At 36.1% G+C, this 26,991-nt stretch overlaps 1 protein-coding gene across 3 annotated transcripts; it reads right to left on the bottom strand.

The window, feature by feature from the left end:
• Window positions 1-1,180: 1,180 nt before the first annotated feature.
• Window positions 1,181-26,444, bottom strand: LOC132135437 (general transcription factor II-I repeat domain-containing protein 1-like). 3 transcript variants are annotated; one of them, XM_059547192.1, is made up of 27 exons: window positions 25,916-26,444; window positions 19,416-19,545; window positions 19,177-19,318; window positions 18,898-19,077; window positions 18,599-18,776; window positions 17,547-17,842; window positions 17,271-17,366; window positions 15,888-15,971; window positions 15,168-15,351; window positions 14,626-14,651; window positions 14,212-14,335; window positions 12,399-12,442; window positions 12,201-12,281; window positions 7,824-7,910; window positions 5,146-5,196; window positions 4,998-5,063; window positions 4,675-4,858; window positions 4,496-4,557; window positions 4,119-4,181; window positions 3,653-3,920; window positions 3,482-3,510; window positions 3,321-3,368; window positions 2,277-2,354; window positions 1,999-2,191; window positions 1,841-1,878; window positions 1,636-1,751; window positions 1,181-1,299 (listed from the first exon to the last, which is right to left on the bottom strand). In XM_059547192.1, exons 2-27 carry the CDS (start codon window positions 19,539-19,541, stop codon window positions 1,231-1,233), a joined length of 2,913 nt encoding a protein of 970 aa, XP_059403175.1. In that variant the 5' UTR covers window positions 19,542-19,545; window positions 25,916-26,444; the 3' UTR covers window positions 1,181-1,230. The 3 variants fall into 3 exon arrangements, with proteins under 3 accessions (XP_059403175.1, XP_059403174.1, XP_059403176.1); XM_059547191.1 differs by having other exon boundaries at window positions 4,119-4,184; window positions 25,916-26,443; XM_059547193.1 differs by having other exon boundaries at window positions 4,119-4,184; window positions 4,998-5,060; window positions 25,916-26,442.
• Window positions 26,445-26,991: the final 547 nt, after the last annotated feature.

The following is a 26,991-nucleotide window of genomic DNA, read 5'->3' as shown; positions in this document are numbered from 1 at the left end:
CCAGTATGCACATACTGTACGAGCTCTCGGCACCAAACAAGGCTGTGTATACCAACAGTGATTAGACGTATCTGGGGGGAAAAACAAATCCCAAATCCAGTTCCACTGTTCTTTATGAGATGGTTATTTAACCATGATTGAGTCCTGGATCTGCTATTACAAATCCTGGTGGCAAAGCAATATATTTCATTCGATATGCAAATAAAGGCTTCTCCTTTTACAAACAACCTTCTAAAGGAATAGTTCTGTCACTGCTCCAGAGGTGTGTGTGTGTGTGTGTGTACTTGGATGGGTGAAATGCACAAATTCCGTCCTATCCTTTTACTTTTCTATTCACTCACCCTCATGTTGCACCAAACTTGTATGTTGTTCATTTTTTAGTGGAACATTTTCTTCATCTGAACAGATTTGGAGAAATTTAGCATTACTTCAGTTGCTAACCAATGGATCCTCTGCAGTGAATGGGTGCCGCCAGAATGAGGGTCCAAACAGTTGATTAAAAACGTCACAGTTTAGTAATCCACTAAAGTCTCATTTTGTAATACTTTAGTCAAGATGTTTTTAACTTCAAACCATTGCTTCCAGGAAAAGTTTTAAGTAATAAACATCTTTGGTTTCTAAAAAAACACAGCTTTTCACTGGACTTGAGTTATGTGGATTAATGTTTGGTTCTATCAGCTGTTTGGACTCTCTTTCTGACGGCACCCATTCACTGCAGAGAATCCACTGGTGAGCAAGTGATCGAATGCTAAATTTCTCCAAATCTGTTTTGATGAAGAAATAAACCCATCTACATCTTGGGTGGCATGAAGGTGTATACATGTTCAACAGATTGACTTTTTCGCATGTACTATTCCTTTAAAAGTCATTTTCTGACAAATCATCACACAGAACAAATCTACTTTTACATGATTTCTATTTTCGTGTTCCACAAAAAAAATTAAAAGTATTTGTTTTTGGACTGACATGAGGTTGAGTACTATTCCTTGAAGAACTGAAGCACTAGCAGATTGATTTACTGCGGTGTTTTTCCATCATCATCACTTCATTCAGAAACAACTGCATCCTACAGTTCACACTCTCTAATACCTGCCAGAACACACTCCATGCGCGAGCCACAGGATCTGCCACAGCTCTGAAGAAAGCTGAATTTAGCATTCAGAAACTTTAGGTTTATTAAAAAAAAGGTCCCTTAATGGTAGAAGTTTTTCGTACGGAATCAGAAAGTTCTTAGTATTTGACTTTTCCAGGAACTTGAACATTGACTCCACTATAGTCCACCATGTACATGGGCCATTGCTGAAAGAAAAAAAAAGACCTATTAACAGTAGTCCAGTTAGTAAAAACCAGCCATTTTGAAGTTCAACATGCAAATTCATTTGAAAGAACCCCATGTTCATGGTCTTATTGTGCAAAAATAATCTGTGTTCGAAATATTTTGTGTTTTAACAAAATGGCTGTAAAATGAGCCATTCATCAGTGGTTCTCAGTTCCGGTCCTCAAGACTCCCTGCTCTGCACATTTTGTATGTCAGATTATAAACATATTCTGGGATAAAAATTCCTTTTATGACGAAATAAAGATTAAAAAAAAAAAAAAAAAAGAAACCAACTCCTCTATAATACGTTTGCTTACCATGACAGGAATCTGATTGGTTGATAGTGTTGAGTCTGCTCCAGAAGGCATGGATGCTTGACTGTTGTCAAGTACTCGTTTACGTTTGCGTCGATTTGTAGACATTTCTTTACCTTCTGCAAAAGAGGATGTACACATTTGCGCTAATTTGCCAAAAGTGAAATAAATTCCAAAAGTGAAATGAAAAGTTTAAGAAAGCTCTTACCTTTATTACAAGATTGAGAACACAACTCTGTAAAAGGCCTAAACAAGGGCAAAATCAATGAGCTCAAACAACACTTAAACATATGAAGTACAAGTACTAAACACAGCAAGCATTGCTCATGCAACACAACCACAAACCATTTCTTACACAAGACTTACTGTAGAGGGGTTTTGATGTTGATAATAATTTCATTTTGGGCTTGCCGGATTTTTTCCAACCGAACTATGTCATAAGTATTAGGATTCCTGAAGGGAATATCATCCGGAAGTCCACACACTTCCAGTGAGCCTGGATTGGCACGGATTAATTTGTATGGAACAATGACTGAGCGGTCCAGACCCAAAGCTTCACCTGAACATCAGACATTCACAAATGAAGCACTGGAGTATTTTACGTTTGCACAAAGGAATAAATCAGTTATTAGTAATTAACATACCATATTTTTTATTGAAGAGCTCTTTGACTTGTTCCCTTAATATAACTTTCTCTCCCATCCGGTTGACCTCATCTTCTTCTGTTGGACAGTGATGAGACAAGTTTACTGACGGATTCAACATGAAAGTAACTTTTTATGCAAGCTAAATCAGTCACAGTAGATAGATTTTACATGGATTCATGTTTAAGGCTAGACTTATCCTGCATTATTTTCCAAAGAAAATATCTAGGACATTTGCCGTTTTATAATGTTGTAATATATTTTAGAGTATAACAAACGATTAAATTAGTGAATTAAACAATTTTGTAGTAATGGCTAATTTTCTCATAGTGAAAAAAAGCCTGAACATCAAAGAATCCTGAAAAAAAAAGCATCTCAGGATCTTACGTTTACACAACAACGATGTAGTCAAAAATGGAAACGTTTTTAAAAAAGTTTCACGTATACACATCAACGTTTTCAAAGCGAAACGGCCAAAAACGCTGTATTACATATGCCGTGTGTATATGATGCATCTCCGCTGTTGGTTGTAATATTGTTTAAGTAAATCTACACTTTGCTGGAGAAGCGTTAGCAAACTCTTGAGCAGCAACAACAGTTACCATGTACTCCGCCATTGTTGTGTATGTATGTTCATGCTTGTCTGTAAAATTGACATGTACCTCGCATGTCTACATACCGAACACGTACTGTACTACGTACGCACATGACGTCACAGTTTTCAACTGTAGTGTTTTCAAAAACTTGTACTTTTCAGTCCCCAAAACGCCATTATCATGTAAACGAACAAAGAAAAGTGTAAATACAAATTTTACTTTTGAACTGCTGTATATTTGCAAATGGAATAATTTTATCTAAAGTGGCCAAAGACGCTGTGCAGTCCGTCAAAAACAGAAGTGACACCTCCATTGATTATAGTAGGCATGATCTAGTTAGGTCGCACCACAATGCTTTGCACTTCCATTGTACACATGAATACTTGTGCATTAATTGCAATAAATAACTGCAACACTAAATCTATCATAAATGATGCCTTAATCTTACCACTTATTGGGGTGAAACCTTTCTTCAATATTGTTATTCGTCGTGGTGCTGGCAAAGTAAAAAGGATTTGATTATCTTATTTCCATGAGTAGTTCAGCAAAAATATAGACAATAAAATAAATAAATAAAAAAAGCAGTGCTATGAAATGTTCACAGCTTACCTGGCTTGGGAATAAGCCCTTGGAAAGGTCTGAAAAGATAAGAAAGACTTTTGTAATTCTCTGGGATTTCCTAATATAATACACAAGTTAATCACTTTTTTGTTTTTTCTTATTTAAAAAGATTTCAAAAAAAGTTGGAAAGCTCTTCAAAAACTTGGCGCAGCGCTTCACCTTGTAATGCTGAAAGAGATCTTGTCGGCCACCGCTAATATCCTCTCTAGATTCTGTGAGCCGAAGGTACAGGGTTTTCTGAAGGGGATGCCAGGGGGCAAGCCCTCGATAATCACTGAGCCAGGGTTACTCTTGATCCTCTTGTAAGGCACTTGCACAGGATACTTAATGCCCAAAGCCTCGCCGTATTTCCTGTTGAACAGGTCTTGGACCTGCTCTCGCAGAGTATTCGCCAAGTCGATACGGGAGAGCTTGGCCTCTAAACTGTCTGCGGGCAGAACAATGTTAGAAAAGCCAAGGGTTTAGCGATAGCATATCGGGAAAGGTTAGAAGGAATGCAGTTTTGAACGTGAACTGGCATCCAAAAGATGCCACATGGATTAACTGAATCACTTCATTCAGTCAGGATGTAATAAAGTCACAAACTTATCGTGTACAACACCTGATAACTTAATCATGGTGTTACCTGAGAATCCTGGTCTTTTAGAGGCAGGTCCCGGGTCATCTGATTGGTCTTTGGAGTCAGTCTCTGCTGAACATTTAATCAAAAGAAGCATTATATAAGATTAGTAAGTGATATTCTGGCTAATACAGAATGACAACATATAAAATGGACAGTTAAAACAAAACAAAACAAAAACCCTGCAATGGACTGGTCATGCATCATGCAAATAAATAAATAAATAAATAAAAATAAATAAATAAATAAAAATAAAAATAAAAATAAAATAAAATAAAATAAAATAAAATAAAATAAAATAAAATAAAATAAAATAAAATAAAATAAAATAAAATAAAATAAAATAAAATAAAATAAAATAAAATAATAAAATATTAGTTCACCTGAATCGGAGGTTGTTTTAGAGACACCTTCATGTTTGACCTGTTCTGTCAACAATTCTGGCCTGACAAAATCAAAAAAGGCACATTGTTGTTCCATCACTTCTTCAGACACTGTAGTGGTTTTATGCGAGTCTGAACAAAATTGTTAAATCATTTTAATGTGTTTTGTATGATTATACCTGTTTATGACAAATGTAATCTGACTACTGGCGGCAAGAATCTTCTGAAGTTTTGCTGCTCCAAAACAGTTCGGTCTTCGAAAATTCATCCCTTCTGGCAGCCCTGTGACATACAGGTCATCTGGATACATCTGGAACTTGGAATACGGCACTTTAGACGGTTCAGGCAGACCGAGAGCCTCACCTAGAACAAGAAAGAGAGATGATTTGACTTAATTTAACAATTGTATAAATTATAGCCAGAAGTATTTGACTGGTTGACTGGCAAATATGCAGGCTGCTGTCACAGTTCAAGACTGTTCCAAGTACAGTCCATGACTCACTGTACTTGGAGCTGAACACGCTCTCGACTTGATTCCGCAGCTGAAGGATCATCTCTCCGATGTCTTCTGGGGAAAGGGAGGACAATCACACCAACAGCCTACAATATCTAAAGACAAAGCTGAGTGATCTTTCAAAATGGAGTTTTACCTTCAACAGCTCTCTTGAGCCCTTGTGTTGTAGACTTCGGCGTTAAATCCTCTGCAGAGATACAAACAGAATAAGATTAACATGAGTGTAGCACATGGGAAATATTCCTGTGTGTATGATTTGATGGTGTAACGCCTACAAGCTTGCAGGAGGTGTTTTGATGATTAACTCACCTGTGGTTTACTCCAGTGACCATTTGTGTAATGCAAACTTCAACATAACAAATCCAGTGTTATTAATTATGAGTCAAAATGCTTAATCTGTGAGTTAATATGAACGCTTCAACAATGCCAAGTTTCTACACCTGACTCGTGTATAAAAACTATAAAAAATGATAATAAAAGTAACCAAATGTTTATAAATAACTTGCAAAGTATAAAATAAAGCCATTAAATGATTTGAAAATACATAAAACTGTAATAAAACATTATATTATTATTATTATTATATAAAATTCTTAAAATAAATTGTAAATGCACTATTTTTCAAATGTTCGGGGTTGGCAAGTTTCTTATGCTCACCAAGGCTGGTATTTATTTGATCAAAAATACAGTAAAAACAGGAATATTGTAAAATATTATTACAATTTAAAACATCCACTTTCTATTTTCATATATTTTAAAATGTAATTTATTCCTGGGATGGCAAAGCTGAATTTTCAGCAGCATTACTCCAGTCTAATTTGGTGCTCAAGAAACATTTCTTATTATCATCAATGCTGAAAACTCTCGTGCTGCTTAATATTCAGCAGCATTACTCCAGTCTAATTTGGTGCTCAAGAAACATTTCTTATTATCATCAATGCTGAAAACTCTCGTGCTGCTTAATATTCAGCAGCATTACTCCAGTCTAATTTGGTGCTCAAGAAACATTTCTTATTATCATCAATGCTGAAAACTCTCGTGCTGCTTAATATTCAGCAGCATTACTCCAGTCTAATTTGATGCTCAAGAAACATTTCTTATTATCATCAATGCTGAAAACTCTTGTGCTGCTTAATATTCAGCAGCATTACTCCAGTCTAATTTGGTGCTCAAGAAACATTTCTTATTATCATCAATGCTGAAAACTCTCGTGCTGCTTAATATTCAGCAGCATTACTCCAGTCTAATTTGGTGCTCAAGAAACATTTCTTATTATCATCAATGCTGAAAACTCTCGTGCTGCTTAATATTCAGCAGCATTACTCCAGTCTAATTTGGTGCTCAAGAAACATTTCTTATTATCATCAATGCTGAAAACTCTCGTGCTGCTTAATATTCAGCAGCATTACTCCAGTCTAATTTGGTGCTCAAGAAACATTTCTTATTATCATCAATGCTGAAAACTCTCGTGCTGCTTAATATTCAGCAGCATTACTCCAGTCTAATTTGATGCTCAAGAAACATTTCTTATTATCATCAATGCTGAAAACTCTCGTGCTGCTTAATATTCAGCAGCATTACTCCAGTCTAATTTGGTGCTCAAGAAACATTTCTTATTATCATCAATGCTGAAAACTCTCGTGCTGCTTAATATTCAGCAGCATTACTCCAGTCTAATTTGGTGCTCAAGAAACATTTCTTATTATCATCAATGCTGAAAACTCTCGTGCTGCTTAATATGTTTATGGGAACTCTGTTAAATGTTTTGATGAATAAAAAGTTCAAAAGAGCAACATTAATTTGAAATGGAAATATTTTGTAACATTATTAATGTTATAAATCCATGCTGAAAGTATTTATTTCTTTAGAAAACCTTACTGACCCCAAATGTTTGAACTGTAGTGCACATTCTGTATAAACCACACTTTGTGACCAATGAATATCTATTACTTTTCTAAAGCCATTCATGATTAGTGAATAAGGATTTTTCAAACTCATTTAGATTCAGACTGATTCACTAATGAATCATTCTGACCAAATCATTTCATGGAAAAGAGCCAACTTAAAACATCTGACTCTGGCTTACCTCCAAGACTTACTGTAAAAAACATCACCTAGATGACAAAATATTTTACAGCATAACTAAAAAATGAAAACAATAAAAAAATTCCATGATATTTCCAATTTTTCAATAACAAGGTTTCCTTCCTGTTAAATAGTGTACATACATCAGAGCAGTTGAGTGTTCATATCGACTCACAGTGTATTTGGGAGCATGGGAGTCTATTTAGGGAATTCTATTGGATGTGGGTAAACTAGCACAGCACAGGGAACAGGTTTGACACTGGATCTGACTCGGGTGAGACTACTGTTTGAGTAAGACTGGCGTATTTTGATTGAAGTTAAAATATATATATATTTTTTTTTATTTTTACTGCCGCTGTCCTGTTTCAATCTTCACAGAGGTTCGTACTCATGTACAATTCCTTTTGAGAGATTAGGACATGGTTTTCCACACAATGCAGTGGCTTAATCAGCACTATTAGTAATATCCATGTTGAGCTTAAGCTCACTGAAATGTCTTTCAAGAATGGACTTGGCAGTTCGTTAGACGTACTCACACATGTACATGTAAAGATTATGAGACTTGTAAGAGGGCAGGTACAGACCGGGGAGAGGGATTTGTAACTGGATGAGAAATTAGAGGGGTTATTTTAGAGGCTTTGATATGTCATATGTTTGGGATTATCTATGTACTACCAGAGACACGAGATTGAAAAGATGGATGTGGAACTACATAAGGTAAGAAGCTACCTGCTACAGGCTCCTTGGGACGACAGAGGTCAGGGGTCACCCGCTCGGCCTGAGGCTCACTTAGCTCTTCTGTACAAGTATTGGACTCTGAGATGTAGAAGATGAGAGAAAGACGAGAAAAGAGAAGTTGGATGTACATTTAAAACAAAATGAAACGGCATTCAAACTGCCTTAAATTTTGATAATATGATGTATTAATCAGGGTTTAATTTATGCTGATAAAACTGTTTAATACCTTTCAGAATATAATGCATTGATTGAATCATCCACTATGAGGCTTTTTCAGAATTCTTTTATGAATAGAAAGTTTTTAAAGAACTGAATTTATTTGCTATATATATACAGTATATATATATATATATATATATATATATATATATATATATATATATATATATATATATATATATATATACACACACACACACACATACACATACACACAGTGTTGGGGGTAATGCAAGTAACGTGAGTTACATAATCAGATTACTTTTTTCAAGTAACTAGTAAAAGTAACACATTACTTTTTAATTTACAAGAAAATAAAAAACTTTTCAAAAAAGTAACGCCAGTTACTTTGTTCTTGTTTTTTTATTGCTGAGGAGCGGTGAACCTTCTTCTCCTGTGTTCTACTGTACAGACATGAATTTACTTTTCCTTCAGCCTGAGGTTTATTCATTACACTTTTTGGTATGAAAGAGCTTTTACATTTTCAAAAAATAGAACTTCTTATATTAAAAACAATCAAGCCCTTTTCATATTTACAAAGTAATGCAAAAGTATTGTAATGCATTACTTTCCATAAAAAGTAATGAAGTAGCGTAATTAGTTACTTTTTAAAGAGTAACACAATATTGTAATGCATTACTTTTACTTTCCCCAACACTGTGTGTGTGTGTGTGTGTGTGTGTGTGTGTGTGTGTGTGTATGTATATATATATATATATATATATATATATATATATACATAGTTATATTATAAATTTCTTTACTTTCACTTTTGCTTATTCATCCTTGCTAAAAAGTATTAATTTCTTTAAAAAAATAAAATCTTACTGACTGTACAATTTTGAACAGTGCTGTAAATTTTGTATAAACCAGTGATATTTTTAAAAAAAAAAAGTAAATAGGACACAATTTGATTTTAAAGTCAACATGATGCAGCATTCATAGTCCTTACATAATGTAACATATTTCCAAGTGGAACAGGATGTTAAATGACAAAACGTAAAAATTGTCTTTAAGTAAGGTTGGACGGTAAAGAGGAGGTAAAAAGTCATATTTGTTTAGAATTATGTTTTTCAATATTGTTCATGAAGTAATTTTGCTGAAATGTGCAGTTCATTTATATGATATTCCTCCAGTTCACTATATGATGTCCTGCCTGTCCTCAAAGGCTCAGATCACTGCACAGCAGGGTGGAAAATGAGAGCAAATATTTTTAAATCAGAGACACACTTCCTCTCTGTGAGTAAATGAAATATGCTAATGCATTCCCATCCAGCAGACCTACAGGGATTTCATGCTGCTTTCAACTTTTACATTTCTGCACAGATGATTGTTGTAAACCACAGTTACTCATTGCGCGGCTCGCGAGCCGCATGCGGCTCGTCAAGCTATAACTGGCGGCTCGCATAGTAGCTTACAGTATCACACTGCCACTTGCCTTCAGAGCATGTGAGGCGGGAGCGAGTGGGGAGCGCGAGCGGGTGGATCTTGGACAGAGCGCAGAGCGGCAATTTCAAAAGGACGGTGGACGGAGCGTTGCATTTCCCGCTCCAATTTCGCTCTGCTCACACCACGAGTCTGAAGCATGCTCATTCAAACCTGACCCTGAATCCATTAGTCTTGCGCAGTAATCAACAGTAGACTATTTTCAAGCAAAACTCGGCTCAATAATGGAGTTCAAAAAGTAAAATGAGAATTCATACAGGTGTAGCCTATCAATATAAGTCGCTCCGGAGTAGCCTATAAGGCGCATCAGTCAAAAAATGTGCCATGAAGAAGAAAAAACATATAGGCCTAGCCTCGCACTGGACTATAAGTCGCATTTATTTAGAAATGTAAAAAAATAAAAATAAAAAATAAAAAAATCTTATGGACGGGACAGTTCTCCGTTACGGACGTGAGCGCTCTGACAGCGGCACTAAGACTGCTTTAAAACTTTCACTGAGACCTCAAACAGAAAGCACAAAGCCTGTCTTCAAATTTGATTTCGTTTTGTATTAATTGTATCTTAATTTTAATCAAGGTTTCATCAACCAATTGTCTGGATTTAATAAGAAGAAAATAGAAAATAGATAACCACGATACGAAGGAGCCGGTGTGAACCTGGAGTTTGTCTCATGAATGAACCGAAACTCAGCGTATAGCCTACTTGCCTCACAGACCCGACAAATAGGCTATATATAAAGCTTGAAATGTCTACTTTTAAACAAAACAATTCAAAACGAAAGAAAACAGACTGTTCTCCCTCCCGTATGAAATGTGCATTTCTCTCAGGCGCGTTCACTACTGCGAAGATCACGAGTCAGCATCTTTCTAGCCGACAGACATAAAAAAAAATTAAATGTCTTCTGCTATATTTTACATATTCATAATCATTAATTTTGCCGGTTCGTTGTGACAGCTTTTAGGTGCCCTTAAATGTAACATGAATGCATCAGCACTGAAAACATAGAGATTTTTTTTTCTTTTGGGGGCATTTTGTTAGACATGCATGCCAGCTTTCGCTCATCCCACTATTAAAGTAAATCTGTTCTTAAACGAAAATGTATTGGCCGTGTTATTTCTTTTTTGTGGGATGTCCAATTTATATGTAGAAATGCACATTTGCAAAGGTGACTTGGTATGTTGTCGTAAAAGTGGCTCGCCTTTTGATTTTGCTCTGCCAATGTGGCTCTTGTGAAAAAAATAGTGAGGATCACTGTTGTAAACTAACAAAAAAGAGACCAAAACTTGAGGTGCCAGGCTGAAACTAGGGATGCATGATCATGATTTTTCATGGTCGATTCCGATACCGATTTTTTTACGAGCAAACTGGCCGATTCCGATACCAATTTCCGATTTTTTTTTTTATCTTTTAAGCAACAAACAAGAAAGAAGAAAAGTGTGCATAAACAAGATGTTTATTTGGTATTTAATAGCCCAAACTGGCTTTTGGCTATTGAAAACAATAACTGTAACCATCTGAAATTAATGGCAGTAACTGCACAGTAAGTAGCCTACATTCAATACAAACATAGATGGTACAGACATCAGCATTTAGCTTTTGTTTTTGAATTGGGTTGAAACTACAGAGAACTGGCCTTAAATTAAAAGATTAACTGTAACCACGTGAAATTAAAGGCAACAACTGCATAGTTCTACAATCCAAACAACACAATCAACACACATTCAATAAGATGTTTTTTAATCGGCATTCAGTATTTGTTTTAGTTTTTACATTTGGTTTTAAATAATAAAAAAAGGTCTTTACCAGTGAGACTAAATAAAAGTATGCTATTTAAATACATTATTCCAAAATGTTAAAATCAAATAATGTTGGTGCGAATAAAACAAAGATGCAAAGTTAAAATCAAATAATGTTGGTGCGAATAAAACAAAGATGCAAAGTGTTTCAATCATCCAATAAAAAAAAAAATTAAAAAAAAATTTGGTTAATGATCTATATTTTTTTTTTACTTGAGTCAATGAAAAATAAATAACTTACTGTCTCAAGTAAAAAAACATAGATGTGAATCATTACCCAAAATGTTTTAAATTGGATGAATGAAACAGTTTTTTTTCAGTGTGCTACAGCAGGTGATTTTTAAATCAAATTAAGTCTTTGTAATTTTAAGGTAAAATAAAAATAATCATCCTATATGAAACTAACGTTTACTTCTGGCTTTTCAAATGTGTTTGCAAGTTCTAATTTACAAAACAAAAACAAAAAACAATATTTCAGTTTTGTCACAGTTTAGTCCATTTCGTTTCTCATCCAACACGTGAGAAGTTGATCTGAACATCGTGTCCAGGGCGCGGACCGGTACAGTATACGCTCGCGCAGCTTCAGTGCACTCAGAAAAGGGGCGCTTATTTGTGCGCCAGTACACCAACGGCTGATCGCTTCCTGCTATCTGTGCCTCAGACATGAAGCTCTGCATTCCCAGGACTGATCGGCTGCCCGTGTCCTGCGCACAGATTTCGAAATACTCTTCCACACAAATGACATAGCGAATGATTACAATGTAGTCTGTGCACGCGGGCGCACTTCCGGAAAAATCGGCCGAAAAAAGAACAAAAACCGATTTATAAAAATTCCGATTTATGCATCCCTAGCTGAAATATTAAAACTCTCAGCGTGAGCCTTACTGTGGGGCTGGGAGACCATACCTGGCACTGTCACCTGGATAATTTCACCATCTGGGGGCTCCGTTTTGATCTTTTTCAAAGGCAGACAGTCTCCAGATGGCCCTGAAATAATAAAGCATATTGGTTTATTTTGAATTTTACACTTAGAATATGTTTTATAACCCTAAAACTGCAAGGCAGAAGCCAAAGCTGTATTAAAATGATGAGCGGGCAATCTACCTGCTTCACACTCAGCCAAAGGACTGACACAGGAGCTTGTTGATCTAAAACAAAAACAAGATTTCCTTCAGCATTCTGTTCACAAATGCATCTTTACTAGTTATTTCTCTATTATTTTCTTAATTACAAGAAAAAAGGCATGCACCCGAAAGAAAATTCAAGTCCAAATGCAGAACGTCTGACACAATAGGCAAAAGTAGAAATTTCTGATTTTAAATTAGCCTTGGTTTTGTATAAAGATACACTGTTAGCCTATAATATAATAAAAATAAATAAAAAAAAATCAATGCAAAAAACAGTGGATAATGACTTGCTAATTAACTCTCCCATTGATTATTATGTACAAGCCCTGTGTTACATGAGGAGTGTTAAATCTGTATACTTGGCAATCAATATCTACAACACTTTTTGTTTAAAAGTAAAATGCTTGCAATTATGTACCCTTTGTTTACTGGGGAAATGAAATTGCAAATGTTTATTTATTTATTGTATGTTTGTTTTTTTATTGTCACATTTATTGGTCTTTTAATCCAGCCTTCATTCAGACCAATTTGTTTTTCCCAGAACAGTGTGAACAGCACAAACAACATAGAATATGTTTTTTTTTTTCCATTCTGACATGCACCATGGTACTAAATCAGATACAGGTCAGATGTTTTGCACTGCGACCTCAGTCTGAAAAGTAATACCTAGTGATCAACCAATACAGGATTTTTAATGGCCGATGCCGATATTGAGAAATCAATCTGGCCAATTGGCAGATATGAGGCCGATATAATACATGTAATTACATTAAATGAGAGATATGAAGAAAATTGGTGAAACTTAATGAACATTTATAATGCGTAAATTATTTTTAAAACCTAAATTTTTAAAAATTCAAATGATTGAGGTAACAATTAGTGCAGACTTTCCTTTATATACTATATAAAATTAAACAATTAAAATGTAAACAACAGAGGTAACACTTAAATAAACAAGGTTTAGTCCAGCCTTTCTAACATTCATAATTAATGAACATTAATATTCATAAATTAATGTACAAAATAGTATGTGTAATTCCATGTATTTTATGTACAATACATAAATAGTTTACCGAGCAACAGGTTGTTTTAATTATAGTATAGGATAGCTGGTTAATAATAACGATTTTTGTTTCTGATTTCTTTAGTTTTGCTTGTCTGTTTAATACAAGCCTGAAGACGTATAATTGCATGCTTGGTTATCAGCATACAGCAGCATTAAATAAGCGCGGAACATATGAAAAAGTATACTTCAAGTGATATTACGCCAATTATGGGCAATCAAATACAGCAGATATCGCCTAATAAACATATAAATTGGTTCACTCAGATACTATGGAAGATAATCATGATGCTAGCCAGTGGAGGGACAGTGAGCTGAAAATATTATTGTGACAGCAAAACTTGCTCTCTTTCTCTTCATCCTTGTCTTCATCCTCCTTATTGCCTGTACATGAAATCATCTTGCTATTCTTCTTTTGGACATACCGGTCAGTTTGAGGCTGTAAGCAATCCACACTGATTTTGGCCAGAAAAAATATGACGTGTACAGCCAAACAAAAAAATCAGATCTGAGCAATAAAGCAGAAATGAGCACTAAGGCTTGCAGTGTGAATGTAGCCAAAGTTATCAGATTTGTTTCAGCAGAGTTTCAGGTCACATTTTCAGGTGAAAAGTCTTTCCTAGGGCTGAAATTTCAGCGTATGGCTACAGGAAAATAAAAAGACGCAATCTATCTAAGAAAATACAGATATTATGCTTCTGTGGTGACAGGAAAGGTAAACTGGTACCTGCTACTGTGAGTGTTGCTGACCAGCTCTAGAGAAGAGCTTGGGACCCTGAGGCCATCTGGGAATCCATCTTCAGGGGCGGCACCATCCTGTTTGCCCTCTTCCTTGGCTACTTTACCAGCAGCTTGCAGAAATTTTTTAAATGTGCTTAATGTTGTAACATGTCATTGATTTCAATCAGAAATATTATTGAATAAGACTGAATAAACCTGTCTATATAAGGTTAAACGAAAAAAAAAATGATTTGTTAAAGGTCAGGCAAGGTAGAAATAGCTCCTTAGGTAACAACAGGACATTTCCACTTCTTACAGTGCAAAAACAGATACAGTGTTATGTAATAGCAATGCTATTACATTATAATAAGAGCACTAAGTAAACAGGAGCCAAACAAATACTGGTTAAGGAAATGCTTACCAGTAAAAATTCGTTCATCAAACATTCTAAGAAAAAGAAAAAGAAAATTTTGAGTTCATGTGAGCCATAAGCATATTGAAACATTGAAATGCTTGTCTATGCATGTCTAGTGCCAAGCAGCAGGAGATTTCCTCATTACGCCAAATCAGCGGCTCCATGCTGGCTCGTGTATGGCAGTGGTTACCACAAACAGCATGACGCTCCACTTTGGATGCCTAGTGCTGCTCTGCCAGATGGCAAAGACGACCAGACATTTTTTTTTCTTTTTTTTATGAAGCAAATTAAAAATTCTGTATATCCAGTACCAATATCTGGACTCATATTCAGTAAGCCACACAGTTAATTACATGACAAAAAATGAGAGGTTATCAGTAATTAAATCTCTCACATTGTCATAACATGTTGAAACAAATCACACTGCCACTGTTTCTGGTTGAAATCTGACTATGCCTCTATTCATCTTAATTGACTCAAAAGGAAATCTCTCTAATCAGGTCAACATTAGTTCTCCACCAAAGGGATGTTTAGATGGAGTTTCAAACCTTTTGACAACAAAGCGGACAGCATGCCTTTCTTCCAGGATCCGTTTGAGTTTAGGCACACCGTAAGTGCATGGTCTCTTGAAGGGAATCTTGTCTGGAATTCCAATGATCTCTACCGCCTCGGGATCACAGGCGATTTTCCGGTATGGCACAGGAACCATGTGATCCAGGCCTAACGCTTCAGCTGAAATTAACATCAAACAAGTGATAAGTTAAAGCTGAAGTATGTGATACTCTGAGATACTAGCATCACCAAATGGAATCTAAACCATTTGGAATGGTATTAAACAGGTTTTTAAACAATCCCCTAAATGCCATTGGTCAACCAAAAAAAGGTGGTCCCGCCCCAAACGCACACTATTGGTTGAGCCAGTGTTGCTGGTTGTTTTGACAGCACACCTTTCAGATGAATCAACCTACTAATGGTTTACTTACAATTGTCTACATATTAATCTGGAATAAGAGAAAATACTTTAACCCTATAAAGCCTACTGTATTTTTGATCCACACATTTCTAAGGCCAACAATCAACAATTCAGTTTTTTTTAAAGGTTTAATAAATTAATAAATATATTACAAAAAATGATTGTTTGCACTAGTATTTCATATGTCATGGTTAACACTGAAAGAATTACATGCTTCAGCTCGACAGACATTTTTATTATTAATATGCAGTTTTTTATTGAAGGCCGTGAATTCTGCATTGTGACTTCAGCTCACCATATCTACTGTTGAAGAGGATCTGAACACATTCTCGAAGGGTGTTGATATCCTCAGTCTCCCTGATGAATGAATCCCATTTTTCTGTGCATGAAATACCAAAAAAAAGTATAATGTAACAATCAGATTTCATATGTCCCCTATTAAGGCAAAAGCAATAATGTCACAGTCTCAATTAACATTTTGTGAAATGTATTTGCATACATTGAGGTTTTCCTCTGTACTTTTAGACATAGAAGACAATTAAGGCAGGTCTTGACTCTCTGGCTAAACTCCCGTTACTACTGCCCACTATACCAAGTTCAGCTCTCTTTACGTCTCACCCGCCTCTAGCAAATACCACTCATATATAAAGAAACATTTGTGGATCATTAGATATGATTGATTTATTTTCAAGACGGATTAACATAGTTAAAATGGTTGTGTTTTCTTACAGGGAGGAATGGTTTTATTTAAGTCATTATTTACTCAAGAGAGAAATTCTGAAGAATCGTCATACCATGTTTTTATCAACTAAAGAACAGTTTATAATAAACACATCAATATGTCATGCTCCAAAAAAGGAGTCCAAGTTCCCTCTATCTCTTCAGTCAAAGCTTTGAAATGGTCTTGCCTTGAAAACTCAAAAGGCAAAACACTACAAGCAAAGCCATTGTTTTATCAAGCACTGGTCGTTTTTGAGATTTTGTGCTATTTTGTTTCTATAACTCTCATTTGATTCCATAAATCTTTTTTCAGACTAGTGTAAAGAAAACATCCAAAATATAAATAAAAGTATTAATTTTATGACAATTATCGATTTGCTTCTGTAGATTTCAATAATAATACATATCTTTAAAAGCTGTTTTTTTTCTGAAGGTTTTTACAGAGTGGAATGTTAATATATAATTCGCCTGGTTTATATAAAAATATATTCCTAAAAACCTTGTACAATGTTCTTGTGAATAGCAGTGAATAATGACTAATACAATTATGAATGATGACAACATTTTCAATGCGTAACATTAACATATGGTGTCAGAAGTCTTGAAACACAGCGCCGGAGTCGCTTGGACAGCTTTTATGGTGGGGCTTTTTTATGCTATATGGAAAAAATCTTACATTAAGATTTCAAATATTCTCCTTTTGTGTTAACGATATAACAGCAAACAGGTTTGGAATGACATGAGGGTGAATAAATAATGACAAAACTTTAATTATAGGGTGAACTATCCCTTTAAATTGTGAGGAGATGACTTGTCTTTGTATTTTATGGCGGAAATTAACTTGGTCTATATCCCGTTCTAGATATATACACTGCTTGGGACCCCGAAAACCCACTGAAATGAAGGCCAGCATGTCCTTGGCCAGACACTGTAATGGTGAGTACAGTCTGTCGCCCACCTGATTTTTCATGCACTATGGAGAACAGAAGGCGCTTGGAGACATGGATGCTGGGAGGGCTCTGAGTAAGATCCGCTGCCAGCCCTACTCGCTCGCCTGGAAGAGACACACACAGTCAGAGCAATAAGCTCAGAGTTAAGTACATAAAAAAGAACCATATCCATATGGTTCAGCACCTACACTACAAGTAGTATCACACATCATTAGTGCGCCTCTAATTTCCATAGAAATATACTGACAGCCAATTTATATAGAAGAACACCAGGAGGCTCTTACCGTTGTCAGCACATTCCTTGGCCTGAACCGCTTTCTCATCAGCGGACGCCCACATGCCCAGCCGCTCTTTACCTATGCTGTGCAGTGATGTGGGCTTCAGGTCCAGCTTGCTGTCTGGGTGAGGCTGGGAGGACATGGGCATGCCGTACAGGAAGTTGGAGAGCATGGAGTTGCTAGCAGACGCTTCCTGCGTGGAGGGTTTGACAGAGGCGTGGTTGCTTACGCTCTTTGAGGCTGAAGAGTGATGGTTGACTTCCGGACAGGATTTGGCATCCCGAGAGGGTTCCTCTGGTGTTCTATTAAAACACACACACACATTTTTGGTCTTTGTTCATTGGGTGCTGATAGTGACAAAATGTTAAAACAATGATATAATTGTGGTAATTTTTTCTTCTTTAAAAAAAACAAACAAACAAAAAAAAGCCTTTACTTTTATGATTGCAAATGACTTACACAAACTCCTCGCACCAATTATGTTTTTTTGAATGAAAGCAGTTATTCATATGATCTGTAAACCATCTGAGATCTGACAATAGAGTCACTCATTATAAGGTCAAACATGATATATATATATATATACAAAATATGATAATGATAGATGTCTTTTATGGATCCTGTAATGAATATAGTGCTAAACAGGTATATCCTTCAAAAGTTTGATTCTTAAAAGTTTTTGAAAATAAGTCTCTTTCACCAAAGCTTTGATCAAAAATACAATAAAACAGTAATATTATGAAGTACTATTACAACGTACAATAACTCTATTCAAATATATTTTACAATGTAATGTACTTCTGTGATGACAAAGCTGGATTTTCAACAGCCGTTATTCCAATATTCAGTGTCACATGGTTCATGATGACTATTACAATCTTACTCACCCCAAACTTTAGTACAGTAGCGGTATAAAAACACATTTCCATTTTGTCAGCATGTTTTACATTTTATTTTACAATTCCGTCATGCAGAAAATTCAGACCTTGTGTGAACAGGCCTTTGCTTTCTGCCCATGACTCCACAAGCATATTATAAAGAATAAACTAGAAGACGACCTTTTGACTATGAAGCGGATGCGGTTGCTCTGCTCTAAGATCTTCATTAAGGTCTTGGTGTCGTATTCTGAAGGCTTTCTCAGAGTTACAGGCAGGCCGTAAACAACCACTGAGCTGGGATCCTTGAGAATCCAGTCATAAGGCACAGGGACCAGGCTGCTCTTCCCAACAGCCTCACCTGAAACACATTACATCGCAGTAGATAAACATGTGTTTTGATTTGTGCCAAAAATGAAACCTCCTTTATCTGTCCTTTTTCCGCTCACGTAATAATGTAGAGAAAATCTTAATCAGCTTACTATAAAGCACGCTGAACACCTCCTCCACCATTTTCCTCAGGACGAAGATGTTGGAATGAGTGTCTGGTAAGGCTCTCTGTCTGCTCTGCTGCCCACAGTCTTTGCTAGTCCTGCTGCAGTCCACATCAGGAGCTTTGGCGTGGGAGTTCATGGCGGCCAATGCTTGCAGACAGGACACTTCTGTGGAATCAGAACAACTAGCCTTTGAACATTTCTACTATTATGTGCAGATTACATTCAAAACTGTTGTGTTCCAACTTTGATTTCGTGTTAACTCACTGCAGAACTTGTGAAAGTCTGTCTGTATTTCCTTTCTGGAGTTTAGGAAGATTCTTCCCTTCTCTGTTCCCACAGCGATCACGCTGTCTTCATGCACAGTGACACAGGCCACCTCAGCATTGAGCTTAGACATGGCAGAGCACTGCAAACACAATTCACTTCAAGTCATCCACCACCAAAATTCTGCATAAAACACACATTGTGAGTATCTTTAAACTCAGAGCGGGTTACAGTCTTACCACAGAGTCCAGGGCAGACACTAGGCTGGTGAGGATTTCTTGTCTGGTTGAAACTTGGGGAACTTTGAGCTCTGGCCGAGAGTTGGTTCTCATCCCATCACAGCCAAGCTTCCGTATCTGTGCCATTCTTCTGCAGGAAAGACACAATATAAAGCACACTGAAATCCAAATCCACTAAATATTAAATGAATTACTCATTAACTTAAAACTAAAAACACAAAACAGCTGTGCCACCAAAAGTTTGGGTTACACTTTATTTGTAGGTGTCCTTGTTGTAGTGTAATTACACAAGCAAATTCTGAGTAATATTAATTAACAATATGTACTTATTACGGTTAGGTTATGTTATCACTATAGTAAGTACATGTAACGTGTAACAAGTACACAAAAATAAATTGTCAGCAAAGTTTGTTATCTGATTTTTAAAGGACACCATATTTAATTTGACACAAATAAAAATGATGCTATAAGGGACAGATGTACAGTGAAAAGCATCTCTTGCTATTGAGTTGACCACACAGGATAGACAAAGAAACAAAAAATTCAGTGTTATCCAATTCATAAACAAATAAACCACTCATCCTGAAGTAGTTTTGTTCATGAACTCACTAAATAAGAGAAGGTAGTTAATCAGCATTTGTCTTACTGAACTGCATGTTATCATTACTTTCAACGATGTCTGTCTTCGAAATGAATTGATTTGTGTACTCGAGGTTTCATGAAACTTGCATATGCTTAATAATTATTATTACTTCTTTAAGGAAAGCTTAAAAATGAAGGCTACATTTTAAATGTACATTAGCAATTTGGTTTGTTTATATGTAGGTTGTTTATATATTATTGCTATTCACGATTATGAACATTACATGGCCGCTTCCTCTAACGCTAACCTAGAAAAATGTGTGCTCTTCAAGTGTTTGTGCAGAGTGTGGAAGCTGAATAGTAGTGCGCTCACTGCATGACAGTTAACTTAGGGGCACTGGTGCAACATTTGCATTTCACTTAAAATACTGTCATTTTGCTCATACAGAGTAATACATCTTTCTAAATTTGTAAATTTATTGGTGTGCACTCACAATAACAAAAAAAAAATTGTGCTTTTGTAAAATAATGAAAGCAAACAGGCTGTGCTTTCTGCCGTCTCTGCCTCTGTGAACTTGAGCAGGTCAAAAATATTTAACCGAAACTCTGTGCTTACCCTCACAGACATTAAAAATATATCTATAAAAAGAAAAATGTCTACTTTTAAATGAACCAATTCATATGGAAAACAAATATTTTCAGATAATGTTATCAGATTATGTAATTAATACAAACACGCGATTTGTCAACTAATTGCTAAAAATGAACGACTACTAGTGGACTACAACATTTTTTAGTCAAGGGCAGCCCTGGTTTTCGGCCAAGTACATCCAGGATTTTAATTTGGGTGGATCCCTAGCGAATAGGAAACACCGATATGCCATATACACTGATTGCTGTTTGCAGGAAGCACAGACATGATGAGAAAACATTAACAACTAATCATAATTAATGGACTTACAATAATTACGTCCAAAAACAAACCAATATATTTTGTTAATTATATTCTAAAGGGTAAGAAGGCTTCAAGCTCCCCATTAACTTAAAATATGTTCAGCTGTACAAAATGTACTGAAGGATGGAAAACCCTATAAGGAGCTTTGGAAAGTGATAGTAATACCCTTCCCTGTGCTAATACACCAAAATCCGTCACACACATGTGAAAGTAGCTAATTACGATAAGCCTTTGTCAACCAATTAAAGCTAGCTCAGATTATTGCCGTAAAACCCTTCATCCTTAATTTGTTCTCCTTGGAAGCAAGACAAGGCCTGGAAGCATGAGCCCTCTAAAGTGAACTACTTTACCCATCCCCCTCGACAGACCCTGAATCCAATCTCGATTTCAGCCACGTCTGCTCTAAACTACAAAGCTGTAAACTTGAGTACGGACTAAACTAAGGTGGGTTTAAAAAAAAGCACAAACTAAACTATGGCTTAAAGATGAAAAACAATAAAAACAGAAGTGATAACGAATGTGAGCTGAAAAAACAAATAAGTAAATAACGCAATCCTAATTTCGGGCCTTGTGTTCACATGGCAACTGCAATCCGTTTCCTTGGAAACTAATCTCGAGGCATGTGAACAATGCAGCTCCGGCCTTTAATCTCTCCAGACACTGGGAGCCATTATCCAAGCCTCCGGGCAAAGCCAAAACCACAGACTGCACAGAGAGAGCCCAGTACTACTATTACTCATCTGAAAACCTCCCATAAATCCTGCTGCAGCTCAAAGCCGGATGCCTCTGCCTGAGTGTAATCTTACATACAACATCTGAACACCAACACCTTATATCTATAGTCCATTTCGGATTCATTCAAACAGCCAAATCTAATTCACTACGTAGGGTCCTTGAAAAATAAAGTCCTGCTACACTGTAAAAATTATTTTTAGAAGTTGTAAATGAAACAAAGATTACTGGAGTATGTTTTTTCAGTCCTTCTACTTCAAAATTTCAAGTTTACTTCAATATGTTTCTTAAAAAATGTGAAAAAGGAATTTCTGAATGGAAATAGTTTAGAGGTAAATCCAACACCAATTGTTTTTTAGTTTTGTTTTTTTTTAAGAGTATGTTTCTGATGCTTTAGTGTAATAATGGACGTCAGAATCAGCACAATTTGTGTTGCACATTCAAGAAGTTTTCAGACAATAAAAAAAGACTTTTATAGTTTATGAAGAAAATGTGAAAGGTGTTTGCATATTCAAAACTTTGTCACTATTTCAAGTTTTGCTATAAGGTGATCTGGGTTTCTCCTTTAAAAAAAAAAATCAGCCACCATTTTTGTTTTTTTCTCATTTTATTTTGTCAATAGACAAAAACACTGAGACATTTCTGCATTGAGCATTAACATTAACAAAACTCTTTGAAGAAGAAGAGATTGGTGAGACTTCCTCATTGAACAGGCTTATCCTATCTGCAGGAGAAACTACTGACACCTTAAGCTTCATGTATAAATGACTTGTTTTGTACTCTACACTAAGCTTTCTTTGCAGTAGCCAAAAGACATGAGTTAGCTATAAAAAATATATTTTCTTAGGGTGAAAAAACACTAGAAAAAAAAAAATCAACTGGTGACACTCCTTAAAAAAATGCAGGAAAAGTAGGGATCCAGACTGACATGCTTAAATGCTCAGATTAATGACTTCCTCCTTCTTACGAGTCCACCCAGCCAAAATGCCATTTTTTCATTCACGCTATCTGAGATCCTCAGCTCGAGGGGGGAAGCATAATGTAGCCGCTCCTTTACTTCTTGAATTACTGCCTGTATGGTGCTTAAAGATATTACCGGCTTCTCAAGAAAGGGTAACGTAGTTTTTATGAGCGGGTTTGCCCTAAGAGGCTTGTGGCTCTGCCATTGATACACAATACTTCTGCTAATAGCCTTTATACAAATTCTGCTCACAGATCCCTTCAGAAACACAAATGTATCTAAATCGTTCAGCTCAAAGGCTGATAATTTACTTTTAATTGGTCCTAATTCCTTTCACCCTGGACATTTTCCCCAAAGGGCACACAAACATGTTGCATCGAGTAAACACAAAGCGCGGCCTGCATGGGAAGATACTGCCCTGATTGTGATCCGCTTCTGGAAAGATTCAGTTCTGTGCTTCAGATCAAGAATGTTTTGCTGCTAAAACAGATAACTTGGCTACACCCGGCATATGGGAATTTGTGGACTGAAAGACATTTTTAAACCAACGCCAAATGTCTAATTTACCTTACAGATTATACTGAAAGCATGATACTTTGATACTGAATGACTGCCATATTAATATAAAATATTTGCATGCTACCCCAAGGTCATTTAAAGAATACCATGATACTACGTCTGTAAAATAAAGTAATTTTTGTAAGTGAAGGACACCGGTAGATTCAGTAGTACTCTACTAGTGATATGCAGGTCTGTTGGAGTAAAACCAAAATTAAACACAAATATTAAAATGCAACGAACTATATAATCAAGATTTGTTAGGATTACAAAATAAATAGGTTTATCATCTTTTTAAGTGTTTCTGCTATAACACATATGTACACTGAAAACCCTGTTCGAAAAGAACGTGATCATTATTAGCTGTGAATAAACCAGCGTTTTAAACCAATTTAAAATGACTGTGTTTAAAATAATTTACCTTGAAAAAAGTCCTGGAATAATGATACTCTGAAATATAGCATGGTTCTGAATGATTGCCATATTCATATACCACTGTGTTTACATTCGACTCGAAGGAAATGGACATGGATGCAGCTGAAGCCGCCGGATTTGCTTCAGGGAATTTTTTTGTTTAAGAAGCTTCCCAATGGAAACCCTCGACAAGACGCACACCTGTTTCACACATACTCCGTCTGCAGTGCGTATGCAGTCCGCATGCGTTACGTATGTGGTGCAGAAGCAGCTCGGGCTCATGTTCATTGTGCTTTCACACAGGACGCGTTTGCAGTCCACTACTTGGTACGTGAACGATCGCTGCACTGCTGCAGACGCACCGCTCCTGGAACACACTGACAGACAGCAGCCGTGTGAATGCTGGAATTCGTTAACATGGGTGCGTAAAAAATATATGAAATGCATACGCACTGCAGACAGATTATGTGTGAAAAAGGCGTAATTAGTTTACAGCTTTCTCAAGCACTTTGTGATGCATTTTGGAAACAGGAGATGAGCCCCTGGTCTAATGCACCACCTGTCTTGAGAAACCCGTTCTGAAAGACTTAACGTTACTTTTAGTCATTATTTTATTTGGGTAGCACACATATTCTGAATGCCTTCGGCAGAATTCAAATGAGCCATTTTATCTAGATTAATTCCAAGATTACAGTGAGATTAATCTATATTAAAAAAATGTATCTATGCCCACCACTGATATATATATATATATATATATATATATATATATATATATATATATATATATAGTTTCTTTTAGAAATATTGGGAGAAAATTAATTGTCTTGGTAATATGGATAATTTGTCCAGTGTTTGTTCTATACAGTTCAATCACACTTCTGCTGTTAACTTCCGGTCCCACTTTATATTAGGTGGCTTTAACTACTATGTACTTACATAAAAAAATAAGTACAATGTACTTATTGTGTTCATATTGTATTGTAAAACACTTTGCTGCTATTGCTGCTATTGAGGTGGGATAGGCGTAAGGTTAGGGAGAGGGTTGGAGGTATGGGTAAGTTTAAGGGTGGGTTAAGGTGTAAAGTATGGGTCAACAGTGTAATTATAAATGTAATTACAGAAATTAAATACAGATGTAATTACATGTAGTTTTTTTTAAATATAAGTACAATGTTCAAACATGTATGTACAGAATAAGTACATTGTACTAAATTATTAATTAAAATGTAAGTACATAGTAGCTAAGGCCACTTAATATAAAGTGGGTCCAACTTCCTAAATCAACATACATTTTAGCAATAATTTTCCATATGCAGTTCATGGTATGTGTATAATATATATATATATATATATATATATATATATATATATATATATATATATATATATATATATATATATATATATATATATATATATACGTTTAGTTTTGTACAGTAAACAACTGTGGTAGTGGTACTGTGTCCGCTATAAAATCTGGGTGCAGACAAACACGGACAGTTATTAATGTTATAAATACAGGTCATTCTGAGATAGTTCGTGTTTCAGGTACAAACTCACAGAGGGACACATGACATAAATTATAAACTCTCATTGTCTCCATGAATGAATCTGACAGGCGAGAAGTCCTTCGAGGGAAACCGAGCAAGTGTCGAGACATGAGATATTATTACTCAGCCGCAAACTTGAGTTACTGGGACACATTCAGTTAACGTTACGCGTAAACTAAAAAAGCAGTCTTCACAGTAGACACAGATTAGAAGCCACTGATAGGTAGATTTGACATTGTAAACATGACCTTCTCAGGTCGAAAAAGGGTCCGTGACCACGCAAAGCAACCACAGCGATTTTTTTTTTCAGCGAGTATGAAATAAAACCGACTGATTGCAATTTATCAGCCAGCCAACAATACAACTGCTCTATTTCAGCAAGTTGCTAGCACGCAAATTGTGTTGCCATTTTTACAGGACAAACAAAACGTGCGAGTGGCGGCTACAATTAGATAGAAACGCCGAATGCAAAGGCGTTAAATTGTTATCTTATCTAAAACGTGTTCTAACGCGTGTTACTTTCATAAAAGCGTTTAAAACATCGCGTCGAGAGGCACATATTCGCGTGTGGAGCGTTAGCATGATAGCCAGTGTGCTAACACTCCTAGCCATCCTCCTCCCCCTAAATTATAATCTGTAATTTCACTTTTTCAACATCCATAAAAAGTCACGTGCTCAAAAATTATACTCGTAACGTTACATGTTTCCCCATACATATACAAACAGAAGTATCTTTAATCCTTACCGATTTCCCCGTGTTTAATTGCCTTATGCTGCCAATCCCGGAATAGGTTTATTCTCCGTTTAATCCAACGGTGAGAGCTGAATTCCCATCTAAAGAAAACCGACAGCGACTTTGTAAAATGTCATAATCTCGAATGGTTCGTAGCCTGTTGAAATGCAATCCGAGGTTATTTATTTGGTCAGTTTGGCCCGTTTTCTTTCTGTTTTCTTTACCGGAGGAGTGTGTCCCCTTTCCCCCTCTCTTTGTTCTGTAATCCAGTAAAATTGAAAGTCATTCGCCTCCGCTAATCCCAGCCCAACTCAACAACAGCATCTATTGGCTGTCATTTACATACAAGGATTAAAGCACCGCTGGAACAGCACGCGCACACACTCGCAGGACAAATGTGTGCAACTCTTTTGACATTGGGGCTGTAACATGTCTATTTTTCTCTCTGCCCCTCGCCACAGCCCCCTGTTATTATTGCTTTATTTTAAGAGGAGCTAGACCGTTGCAAAATGAGCGCAAACCGTTCATCTGAACACCCGTGCAACCTACTGATCATCAGTTTCGGAATAGACGCGTCGATTGCGTGAATCTGGAAATGCGTTTGTGATTGTTAGATAAAGATAATGCAACGTAGAAATCCCTGATGCCCTCTGCAGTGAATCATAAATATAATAAATAATCCTACATCTAAAAATAAATAAATAAATACAAAGATATATATAAACAAATATCTATGATATATTATGAATATAGAAATATCCTACATAAATTACTATTTTTAAAAGTAGTATTTGTTATATCATTTTTAGTCATATAACTTATATAAAAATGCTCTTTTGTTATCAGATAAATTAACCTCAGCAAAATTTCAAGTAAAATTATTAAGTAGGCCTATTATCATAGGAAATATCATATTTAACTCAGGGGTCTCCAAACTCGGTCCTGCAGGGCCGGTGTCCTGCACCTGAACCAGCTAATCGAGATCATATAGGCATACTAGAAACTTCCCGGCAGGTGTGTTGAGGCAAGTTGGAGCTAAACCCTGCAGGACACCAGCCCCCCAGGACCGAGTCTGGAGACCCCTGCTT

This window comes from Carassius carassius, chromosome 4 (genome assembly GCF_963082965.1).
Source record: "Carassius carassius chromosome 4, fCarCar2.1, whole genome shotgun sequence".
Classification (NCBI taxonomy): domain Eukaryota; kingdom Metazoa; phylum Chordata; class Actinopteri; order Cypriniformes; family Cyprinidae; genus Carassius; species Carassius carassius.
This window is presented reverse-complemented; position numbering and strand designations above follow the sequence as displayed.